Raw genomic sequence first — 12,694 nt, 5'->3', positions numbered from 1 at the left:
ATGCACTCATCACTGTAGGCTTTCCGCATCATTTGGTGTGTCTCTATAAGGGTTTTCTTGAGTTTCACATAAAAGTTAATGCAGTCGCGTTGGTCCTCCAACTCTGCCACCTCAAAATTCACAAACAGTGTGACACAACATTTTGCTTCATACAGCACTGAACAATAACTAACAGACATACAACAATGAAACTTCTGGCAGTTACACAGGCATGGGGAGACATGCCAACCACATTTTGTTCCAAACACCATTGGTGCGAAATTACGAATGTTCCAGAGTTTTTTGAACAGACCTCATGAAAGGAAGACTATTCAGAATGGGAGAGTCAAGTGATTAAAAATGGTTCCCGGGGCAGGGATTCACGTAAGATTGTCTGAATTTCTTCTCTGAAAATTATTTCATGCAGTTAGAGAACCAACTCATAAGAGCAGTGTTTCAGATTTCCTAGTAACTGACAGACATGAACTTCTCAAATCAGTTAACATAAAGGAGGGAATCAGTGACCACAGTCATAGCATCAGTGACTACAGGAGTTAAAAAGCATGCTAAAATGGTAGAAAAAATATATTTGTATAACAAATTTGACAGAAACAGATTGCAGATTGTCTGAGCAGACAACATAAAATATTCATCGCTGGGGATGAAGATGTGGAACAAACACTGGTAAAATCCATATGTACTTTATGATATGCTTTAGACGTGTACAAACTGCGCAAAGTTGCGATTCCTTCAATCATCATACTATGTCACAATACAAGTAAACCAAGACTGATAGTGACGTTAATGAATAAATAATACAAAATTGACTAAAATTGCTAAACAGATGAATGGCATCTGGATCTGATGAGAAACTTGAATGACACTATACAGATCATGTGAAAAGCCTTACTTCCCTTATAGTCACTGTTTCTCATGGGTCACTGGAACAATTAAGGGCACCAAGCTATTGCAAACATTTCCAGCATAAACATAATTATAGGCCTATATTGTCGACATCAGTCTGCTTATGGAATTGTGAAGTGTGTTCCATGCTCACATATTATGACCTCTTTGGAGAACAAAAATCTTCCTTATAGAGATCAGTATGGTTTCTATAAAAAGAAATCTTTTGAACTCAGCACATTCTATTTTTCAATGAGATCTGGAGCACTGTAAACGATGAGGCCCAGGTTGATGCCACATTTTCAAGTACAGTAACTGAAAAAACACAAGATAACAAGTATTGAACCACAGTTATGACTGGGTTTAGGACTTCAAACATTGTAGTCAGATTCCCAAATGCAAGCTTACCAGATGATAATTGACCAGGTCCATCACTGGATCACAAGAAACTGATCTCATAAGGACTCATATTATTCAATATAAATCATAAGAAACACTAAGTACAAATTTTTTTTTTGGTCCAACTGCATAATAAGTTAATATGAAGTCAAACCATAGAAAAATTAATCAAGAACTTGGTTAGGCATATTTTGCACTTAGAAATACCTACAGTTGTGTTGACTTGAACATTAGGTGCTTGTTTATTTTGCTCATGTTCACTTTCTGTTGTTTTATGATATTATTTTTTGGGGCTAAATTACATACAGACTGTAGTCATTCTGTAAAAGCAAGCAATAATAACATGATGTAAACTAAATTCCTGGACATCTTGCAGATGATCTTAAAAGCAATGGTTGTTTATGTTTTGACATATAGTGAGCTACAATGTATAGTACCACATTGTTAAGTTTTGTGGCTTATAATGCATATCTGGTTGTAATGCAAGACTTATGCACATGGATCATTTGATGATAGACGAGCCATCCAAAACTGGTCATCAATGAACGAACAAACTTCCCATGCAACTTAAGAGGGTTCCTTTAACAATTATTGTAACTAACACTGTCGTTGGTTCACCATTGTTTCAAATACCATATGAGGCTTATTTGTTAGAGTGATTGGTTGACAATTAGTCAAAATTTGAGTGTCTTTTCCCAATTTTTGGATAGGAATCATAACAGCCTTCTGCTACTGGGAGGGAAACTCCCCTTCCCACCAAATACAACTGAAAAACCAGAGGATGTGCTTTACATTGCTGTCACTAAGGTGTGTAAGCATTTTTATTGGAACCACAGGCTGTATCTCAACAATCTACTAAAGCACATTGGAGCTCTCATTCACCACATGGATGCTGTATGATTTAAGTCCTTGTTCATGGAAGGATCAACAGTTCCATTCCGTCTGATATTTCCATGTCAGGAAATTAGGATGGTAATTACTGCGAGTGTACACTTCAGCAAAGTGTGCCGTGACTGTGGGATCAGTACAGATGTCGCCATTGAGGTAGACGCCAGGACCTAATGTTGATAGTGGATGCCCACAAATACTTGAGATGATGGGGTGTGTGCCCTCATGCATGGTAAATACTGTTCCCAACACTTTCGCTTTCTCTTTTTTATTAAAAATCATGCCTTCACTTAAATTCCCTTGATTGCTGTTAAATTTTCTATAGAATGATGATATTTATGTTGTTGAAGCTTCCTCAATACTCTCTGATGGCTGTAGTATGGTTTTCAGGCCACAAGGCACAGGTATCAGGATGGGTCTCAAGAATAGGGTACATTGCTTCCATAGTGAATATAATTGAGTCAATAGTATCTTGCAACACCCCTTTGATGTCCACTTTTTGACTGGCTTCAATAGTTGCTTTGTAGGTGAAAGCCAGTTGGCTTTCTGAAGCAACCACCAAGTTGCATATTTCATTGGTTGGTGGTTTGAGAAAGATACAGTGAGTGGAAAGTGGTCAATGTCACAGAGGTCGCCATGGACCTACCACTGAATCAAGGGTGAGATGCTTGGGCTGCAGACTATAATACTTACAGCTGAGTAAGTTCCATGGTCTGTACTAAAATGTATTGCAGCTCCAGTGTTAAATACGTAGACTTCCAATTCTGAAATTAACTGCTCTATTATTTGGCCCCTGCTAGATTTGTTGCTGTTGCAACATATGAACCGGCAGACTCCCCCCAAACACCCTATCCATGTTAATGCAATTTTTACAGTAGGATTTTTAGTTAATAATAGTAGAGAGTTGGATTTCTCAGACCCACATTTCCTGAGTGCCACACCAACTGCAGAGTAAGTAGCCATTAAAGGAGTTTGGCCAGGTGGCAATGGTAGCCGCTACAGTTCCATTGAAGGAACAGACTGGGATCGGAGAAAGCAACAAAGGGGAAACAGGAGTACAAATTACTTTGCTGTTGAGTCATGCTCCATCTGAATATGTGATTCTTTACCAATTGGGGAGGGGGAAGGGGGGGAGGGGGCAGGGGTTGGATAGATCGGAGTAGCAGAATTTAATTGACTGAAAAACGGGGATTCACATGTGGCTAGAGCCAGTAGTTGCTGTATGAGACCTTCTAACCATGCTAGGTGTGGTTTTTGAAGCAATGTGTGCAAAGTTCGACATCATATCGACAGGGTGGAGTCACTTACACTTTTTCTTAGCCTCCTGATAATAGTGATGGTCAAGTTTATTATACAAGGTGTGACTGGAAAGTTTTAAGAATGGATCCACTACTGCTTACTGGTTTGGCAGGCAGGTACACAGAGGGTGGGGAGTGAGTCTGCCTTGTCCTTGAATGCTCTCTGACAAGAAACTGCATTTCCTTTACTCAGTTCATTATAGGAGCTGGTTGAGTGCGAGTCTGTTAGGGCTTGTTGCCGGATTCTGCCTGCGTGAAAATGGACGTAAAAATGGAGCAATGAGTTTGTGTGAAATTTTGTTTTGAAACTGGGAAATCAGCTTCTGAGACTATTAAAAACAGCTTTTGGAGATAATTGTATGAGCCAGTCAAATGTTTTTGTCTGGTTCAACAGATTTAAAAATGGCTTGTGAATCATGTGAAGATGAACAATGGTCCGGCAGTCCTTCTACCTAAAAAATGAATGAAAATGTTGTGAAAATTCACGACTTAGGGCACTCTGATTGTAGACATACAATTAGGGAGATAGCTGATGAACTTAATTTAAGTTTCTACGCAGTTCAGTCAATTTTAACTGAAGATCTGAACATGCGTTAAGTGTCTGCAAAATTCATTCCAAAAGTGTCGTCGAGTGACCAGAGACAATACCGACTTGAAGTGTGCCAAAAACTGATTAATCGGACTAAAATGACCCAGATTTGTTAAATAGGGCAATTACAGGTGACAAATCATGGGTACATGGATATGATCCTGAAACCAAAGTGCAGTCTTCACAGTGGAAGACTCCAGGTTTACCACGAGCGAAAAAAGCAGGCAAAGTCGGTCAAAGGTGAAGACAATGTTGATGATTTTTTTCGATTCTAACGGTATTGTGCATCATGAATTTACCCCTGGAGGACAGAAAATTAACCAGGAATACTACAAATGTGTCCTTGAGTGTTTGTGTTAAAAAAATGAAGAAAAAGCCTGCATTGTGGAAAGACAGGAGTTGGGCACTACACCATGACAATGCTCCAGCTGATTTTGCCTTCTCCATTGTTAAATTTTTGACAAAATTCAAAATTCCTATGCTTCCACAACTGCCATATTCCCTTGATTTGGCCCCTGTGGACTTCTACCTGTTTCCTAAACTGAAATTTTCACTGAAAGGGAAGCGATTTGACTCAATTGAAGACATCCAGGCAAATACAGAGAGCGTCCTTAACATACTCTAGGAAAAAAATTTCCAGGAATGCTTCCAAAAGTGGAAACATCGTTGGAGTCGGTGTGTTCAATCAGAAGGGGACTAGTTTGAAGGAGATGCATCACAGCAGCATGCAAGTACCACCATTGTACAATTACAAGCCCATTCTTAAAACTTTCCAATCACACCTTGTTTGCCTGGATTTCCTTCTCCTCTTGAAAACTGAAAATGTTGGTAAATGGGGGGAAGAGGGGTGGTTGGTAATCTGGGCCGTTCACATGTATGTGGCTGTTACAAGCAGCCTAACTAGTACAGTAAGAGGACATTGTCCACTCCTCTGGCACCTAAAACATCTCATAGGAGGAGATAACCAGGATTTGACATCACACCTAAAAACCATGACCTTAATTTTATCAGATAAAACATTTCCATTACAGATAAGGATGAAAGCTCCTGTGTCCGCCCTATTATCCTTAGGTCCTCTCAGAACGCATTGAACAAAATGTACTCCACACCACTCTAGATTGCATGCAGTTCTTCTATCTGTTTGAAGCATTAGGTGACACCTTAATCCTGTTGAGTTTGTCATTAGGAGACTTGGTACCTGGTATATCCTTGAGCTTGTCACAATCTTGAAGGGTACATTTTGATCAACATGGATTCATTTCGCATTTACCCTATTGCAGCAACTCTCTGAACCTGTTGTGAATATTTCTAATGAAAAACGGTGGCTTTGTTATTACATAAGAGTCTTCATCACTTCTGGAGCACACCAACAACTGAGCATGCTATCCACCACCATTTGTCATTGCCTGACTCTCATCCCATGGTGTGACCAAACAAAGAAATGACATGGTTGTAAGTCTCTGCATTAAAGTCTTGTTTTCTTCCTGATGTGACAGCCATATTGGCACAACCACTGGTATGGGTGAGTTTGATACATTTCACTGCAGATCATCTGCCCTGATGCTACTCACTACAATGAGAGGCTCATCCCAGGGGCACACCCTGCCACAGCAAAGGCTACCTAGCATAGTAGCTGTTAAAACAACAGCTGATTCCTCAAACTGGGGGGGCTATCAAGTACGGGGTCCCACAGGGTTCGGTCTTAGGTCCTTTACTGTTCTTGATATACATTAATGAGTTACCATTCCACATTGATGAAGATGCAAAGTTACTTCTTTTTGCTGATGATACAAGTATAGTAATAACATCCAAAAACCAAGAACTAAGTGATGTAATTGTAAATGATGTTTTTCACAAAATTATTAAGTGGTTCTCAGCAAATGGACACTCTTTAAATTTTGATAAAACACAGTATATACAGTTCCGTACAGTAAATGGCACAACTCCAGTAATAAATATAGACTTTGAACAGAAGTCTGTAGCTAAGGTAGAATTTTCAAGATTTTTAGGTGTGTCCATTGATGAGAGGTTCAACTGGAAGCAACACATTGATGGTCTGCTGAAACGTCTGCGTTCAGCTACGTATGCTATTAGGATTATTGCAAATTTTGGTGATAAGAATCTCAGTAAATTAGCTTACTATGCCTACTTTCATTCACTGGTTTCATATGGCATCACATTCTGGGGTAATTCATCGTTGAGTAGAAAAGTATTCATTGCTCAAAAATGTGTAATCAGAATAATTGATGGAGCTCACCCACGGTCATCCTGCAGACATCTATTTAAGGATCTAGGGATCCTCACAGTAACCTCACAGTATATATATTCACTTATGAAATTTGTTGTTAATAATCCAACCCAGTTCAAAAGTAATAGCAGTGTGCATAGCTATAACACCAGGAGAAAGGATGATCTTCACTATGCAGGGTTAAATCTGACTTTGGCACAGAAAGGGGTAAATTATGCTGCCACAAAAGTCTTTGGTCACCTACCAAACAGCAGCAAAAGCCTGACAGATAGCCAACTATCATTTAAAAATAAATTAAAAGAATTTCTAGATGACAACTACTTCTACTCATTGGCTGAATTTTTAGATATAAATTAAGGGGGAAAAAAATAAACAACTTAAACATTAGTGTCTTGCAATATTTTGTGTAATGTAATATCTTGTACAGACATCTTTTATTAACCTGACACGTTCCACATCATTACGAAGTGTCGTATTCATGATCTATGAAACAAGTATTAATCTAATCTAATCTAATCCAATCCTGTGCCCCAAACTGAATAGGCTCCTACTCCTCAGCATATATGGGAAGGTTACAACTCAGGCAAGTGATTCCTGCACTGTCAGGGGACTACATCTGTGATGGTACATGACAACCTTCCCATGGTGGACTGGCTACCTAGCTGGATTTTGGGTGTGAAAATAAACACACTCTAATAATAGATGTAGAAGATCGAAGTGCATGGCGGATAGGTTATGCACCATGTTAGTGTCCTTCCCCAAATAGTTCACAGATATGTGAAATTTAGAAAACCAGAGGTCAACCCTAAATGAAGACCATTAGTAGTCACACCAAAAAGGTTGACGGAAAGGTTGCAAAATGAGCTAAAACTGACAAGTGTTCTAATAATAGCTGAGGCATCAACGAAAAGTATGGCTAGGTATAATGCTCCTTTTAGTTGCCTCTCATGACAGGCAATGAATTACCGCATGTCTATTCTAGCCTCCCAACACTGGAGGAGGAGGGAGCAAAGACTCTAAACAAGCTTCAATTTGACATAATGCAAGGAACTGGGAATCCCTATACTTTCAAAAGAAAATTAAAAAGAAAAAATACTGCATTAGCCAGTCCTTTCAGAACTAATCTGAGCACACAGATGATTTCTTTAGCTGCATGGCAAGAAGCAATATTCACTGTAAAAGATATATTAGGCTAAAAGTGTTACAAAGTAGTTGTTTAATGACCCTGAGGAAGTACAAACACTGACTTGAAGTAACAGCTTTCTTGCTGATTTTATAGTTCGTTAAATTTATCCTCTGTTACTGATAGTAGTACACAGCATTGTGTGACAGCGTAATATCAATATGCTGTACAAAATTTGTTCATAACAGCTGTTATAATTGTCAATGTATGACCTGACATGCTCCACATCGTTGGATGTTCTCCTTCATTATATAATATAAAGAACATGATGTATGAATGAATTAATCACTCGATAATGAGCTTCCATCTCCTGAAAAGCATGTTATTAAAGAGGTGCAAAGATAATATTTATGTACTGAGAGAACACACTGTGCTAATAGCACTGTCCCCACATCCATGATCATTGATATCCACTGACACCTTAGTGCTGAATATTCCTGTGTAAAAAGAAACTGAAGTTTCACTGCATGTCCACTTCTATGTGACAGTAGTTGTCTCAAAAGTGGTCCTGAAGAGGAAGGCTACTGAAAGCATTTCTGGCTAATCTGGCACCTGGTGAGAAGAAAAACAGTCAGTCTATTTTTAAATGAGGATGTAGTACCAGCATACCAAGGTGATATGAGAAATCTGCTTGATAATCAGAGTGGTAGTCTAATTTTGAAAGGTGGAATGAGTGATGAGACTTATGGTGTACTCATACGGTGAATCAGCATCTTCATAGTACGTTATCAAGAATGCCATGTTCTAGAAATTCTTACATTTGTGCTCTTCGAGAACTTTACTGAAACACATCAGCAATTATTCGCAAAAAATGTAGAGCACAAAGTGACACCACACACTGTTTACAACACACAATGTGTGCCAAGACTAACAGACCTGGGGAGCAAAATGAGTAACTTGGTGCATTTGCATTCTCTGAGTTGTAGCTACCAAGAATTCATAATTTGTTTCCAGATTTTTACTTTTTCAAAGATTTCAATGTGTTAGCGTTCAGTTTTCAGTTTATTACTTCTAAATAATTTACACATTTTTTAAAACTCTCCATCAGTTTCAGATCTCTCCAGCTGATCATTTTGCAATCACCTCTGTATTGTTTTCCTAGTTCTACACCTATATCTACATGGCTACTCAGCAAATCACAGTGAAGTGCCTGATAGAGGGTTCTATGAACCACCTTCACACTAATTCTCTATTATTCCACTCTAGAACAGTGCATGGAAAAAGCGAACATCTACATATTTCTAAGTAAGCTCTGATTTCCCTTATATTATTATGATGATCATTTCTCCTTGTGTAGGTCGGCATTAGCAAAATATTTTCACATTTTGAGGAGAAATTTGGTGATTCAAAATTTGTGACAAGATCCCACTGGAACAAGAAATATCATTTATTTATTCTTTTTAAATTCTGTCCACCCCAAATTCTGTATTATTTCGGTGATACTCTCTCTCCTATTTCTGGATAATACAAAAGGTGTTGCCCTCCTTTGAACATTCTCGATGTACTCCATTAATCATATCTGGTAAGGATCACTACACCATACAGTAGTACGCCAAAAGTGGATGGACAAGCATAGTTTAGGCAGTCTCTTTAGTAGATCTGTTGCAACTTCTAAGTGTTCTACCAAGACTTTACCTTCCACAAAACATTTTCTATGTGTTATCTCCAATTTAAGATGTTCGTAATTGTAATCTCTAGGTATTTAGTTGAATTTACGGCCTTTAGATTTCATTGGTATATCGTGTAACCCAGCTTTAACAAATATGTTTTAGCACTCATATGAATGACCTGACACTTTCCATTATTTAGGGTCAACAGCCAATTTTTGCACTATACAGATATCTTATTTCAACCATTTTGCAATTGGTTTTGATCTTCTGATGACTTTAGGCTTGCTTAACTACATACACTTCACAAATGTATGTACTTACCTCCATTATCAAAATCAGATTGCTAGAAACCTCAGAAGATGTACTATCAATCAAGCCCTTCTTTTACTCAAGCTGTGCCATAAAATTCTTCTCTTCCCAGTTCGATCCAGAACATTTTCTTTAGTTATATGATCTATCCATCCTATCTTCAGCATTCTTCTGTCATACCACATTTCACAAGATTCTATTTTCTTTTTGTCTGAGCTGTATATTGGCCATGTTTCACTTATGTGCACAGTTACCTTCCAGATAAATACATTCAGCAAAGACATTCTAACATTCAAATTTCTTTTTAATGTTAACACTTTCTGTTTTCTCAGATATGCTATTCTTGGATTAATGAAGCCTTCAATATTTATTCAGCAACTCACAACCAAGTTGTTCCGTTTCAACCTAACCTTAAGATTTTGTATTCATATTCATTGTCTTTTGCCAAATCAGAACCAAATCGTTACCTTTCAACCGAACCTATACCTCAGACTATGCTATAAATCAGTCTATGTTCAAAAAATAATGTAGTTGGACATACAATAGCTAGTCTTCCTTTCTCTTCCTAGAGGAAGCAATAGCTGTTTTATTTAAGTTTTGTTTTGTTTATGGTCGACTAAAAATGACACTACTTTTTTATTGGGGCGAACCCCTGTCTCCATTAAAGTTGGGTCTCTCTCGTCCTGCAATCTGAGTAACCTGCCATTCCTTCATCACCTTTGCCAGTTCTGAAAACGTGCCCATTAGCAGTACTACTCATTATGCTTCATGATGACAATTGCTGGTCAGCAACTCTGCCTCAGATTTATTAATAATGCAGTTGCACACCTTGAAATACATTTTCCAAATCATCATGACAAACTCACTCTGACAACAAATGCATAAAGTTATTCAGAGTCAGCTATTTGCAAAGTAAATTTAGGAGTTGTGTTTGTGGCAAGTTATTCCTGGATTCTTTTTACTGCTTGCTTAGGAATATTTTTGTAGAAATTCCTACACAGCATAATGAATTTCATTTAAAAAGAAACTGAAATATTTTCCACACTAAACTAGCTTATAAATATAATTCATGTCTAAAGAAGGCTAGCACTGTACCAGCATCAAAATTATGAGGCCTAGCTTGAATACTATATGCAGAATGGATACAAACAGCAAACAGAAAAATCAGAAAACACGCAACTGGTTATGTAGGCAGTCACATAAATAGATTACTTTGACATATCAAGTAGAAAGGATCTGCAGATGAGACATCTTAGGCAACTTTTTATTGCTAGTTATGCATTTAACAGAGAATAAAATGCAAAGGGTGGGATGTTTCATGAAATCAGCACCTGGACAACACCGACATATAAGTATGCACAATGAGGGTAATGAAATTTCAGTCAGCTAATACTGCTCACTAAAACGATAAACTGAAAGGCACTCCAAGAAAGTTTAATTTAAATGTTTGGCAAAGTTAATAATGCTCCATCATTTCATTATACATAGAAACATAAAAATTACCAGAAAGGTCACACTCACTGTTACACAAATAATAACTGTACAGTAGTGAGATATGTATGAATGAAGGGCCAGTTTCTAGACATAGCATTGCAGTCCTATAATCACATGAAAAAACACACGGACTTGCATGCAAACATTATTGTGCTGAATTATTAACTGAACAATGGGCTTATTTTCAAATGGAAGAGTACATAAATTTTGTTCATAGGTTGTAAGATCTATATTCTGTATCAACCAATGGTTTATTTGTATTGTTGACCTAATAGTATGCTAAGGACACAAACAAGCAGTACCACAGTGTCAAATGTGTTACTCAGCAAACTAATAGGCGCCAGCGTGTCCTGTAAGGTATGTTAATCTGGCACAGGTGAATATTTAATGTTATGTTTCTGTATGCATTATGTTTATTACTGGGGGATTAAATTTTTCAGTCTAAAAGTGCCACTGTAAACATCTGCGACTGTAAAACATCATTTAAGAGAAAAAGTGTAAGAGCAGTATACACTGCATTATACACTGCACTTATTTCTTAGTATGTGGCCATTTTAGTAATTGAAATATAAAGTTTTACGGTGAGAAACCTGTCAAAGACCTTTTCAGAACGATTCATACGGGAAGTCTCAGTTTTCTGGAATGAAAAAAAAAATTAGTGGCAGTAAATAAACATCGTGTGGCGAACTTGTTTAACACGACAAATAAAAAACACTCCTCGTCACATGTGTTTTATTTTTATCTCCTTTCTGCAAAGTAGTTGAATATGCTGAAACAACAACAAAATTACAAATATTCTGGGCAGTATTAGTCGGGCAATCGTTCAATTTCTGCGGATTCGTCGTTGGCGTAAAGCTAAATAGTCGAGTTCGTGGATCTAATACAAAATGTTTTGTCGTGCATTAACTTTACTTCAAATCTGTAGCGATTTAGACAGCTTACTATGTCATTTGTAAGTACAACTTAGAGTAGAAGTGCAACGCAAGTGCGCCCTACTCATTTCGTAAACAAATGAGCACATACCGCACACGCCACTAAACCCAACGAATCGCAAGCAATTTACGGCTCTGGTGGTGGGGGCGGCTACGTAAGAGCCGAACGGGGTAGACCTCATTTACTCTGTCTTATGGCAATAAGTAGAAGGAACGTGAGCAACATGTAATGGTGCAAACGTGTATGGAAGGGTGACTATCCTGTTATGAGGGACCATCTGTTGCACAAGAGTTCCGGTTAGTTTCAGCATTAAGGAAATGGCTCTAGTAATATTAAGAACCAAAGCGTAATCTTTAGAGCATATTGGGAACTAAAAACAGGGAAAGTGATGTTCAAGTATTTCAAGATACGTAATCATAAGCTTTAAAATATCTTTCTTTCATTAAAAGTATGAAAATGTACAGAAAAATGTTTAGAAGCCAATATGTACAACTACGCGTCTTACTTCATACTAAAGATCAATACACACTTGCCGTCACGTTATGTAAAAACATTTAACAATGCATTTGAAACAGCGGCATTCACACGGGCCGTCACACATTAACATCTATACTCTGCAGGCCACCGTGAAGTGCACGGCCAGTGTTGCTAGAAGTTACTGCACTACAATCCATTACAAAATATCATACTACATCTGAAAATATTATACATTTTCAATTTCTGTCCACCTACTACCATCTCAGCCAACATAGATAGAATGACTCACCTTATGTTCCACTGTTACAAGAAAATATTAAAACTATTTAACAAATAAAATAAAAATGAACAGTGTCGCTGCTAGAACTGTTTGCACTTCTCTGT

The 12,694-nt window shown here is 37.7% G+C and overlaps 1 protein-coding gene across 5 annotated transcripts in view; it reads right to left on the bottom strand.

Annotated features, from left to right (window-relative positions):
• LOC126252945 (uncharacterized) overlaps positions 1 to 12,492 on the bottom strand; it is an 89,485-nt gene extending 76,993 nt beyond the window's left edge. Inside the window, exon 1 of one of the 5 annotated variants that reach the window (XM_049953957.1) lies at positions 12,367 to 12,492. Coding sequence is in view for 2 of the 5 variants with exons in the window: in XM_049953954.1 (XP_049809911.1) it covers positions 11,924 to 12,014 (91 nt within the window). In the remaining 3 variants the exon portion in view is untranslated. Of the gene's footprint in view, positions 1 to 11,501; positions 11,521 to 11,842; positions 12,072 to 12,362 lie in introns of those variants that run through there. The other 4 variants (XM_049953955.1, XM_049953954.1, XM_049953956.1 and 1 more) reach the window with 4 other exon arrangements.
• Between the last annotated feature and the right edge of the window lie 202 nt (positions 12,493 to 12,694).

This window comes from Schistocerca nitens, chromosome 4, assembly GCF_023898315.1.
Source record: "Schistocerca nitens isolate TAMUIC-IGC-003100 chromosome 4, iqSchNite1.1, whole genome shotgun sequence".
NCBI classification, from domain to species: Eukaryota; Metazoa; Arthropoda; class Insecta; order Orthoptera; family Acrididae; genus Schistocerca; species Schistocerca nitens.
Note: the sequence above shows the minus strand (reverse complement) of the source record. Positions and strands in the feature narration are given on the sequence as shown.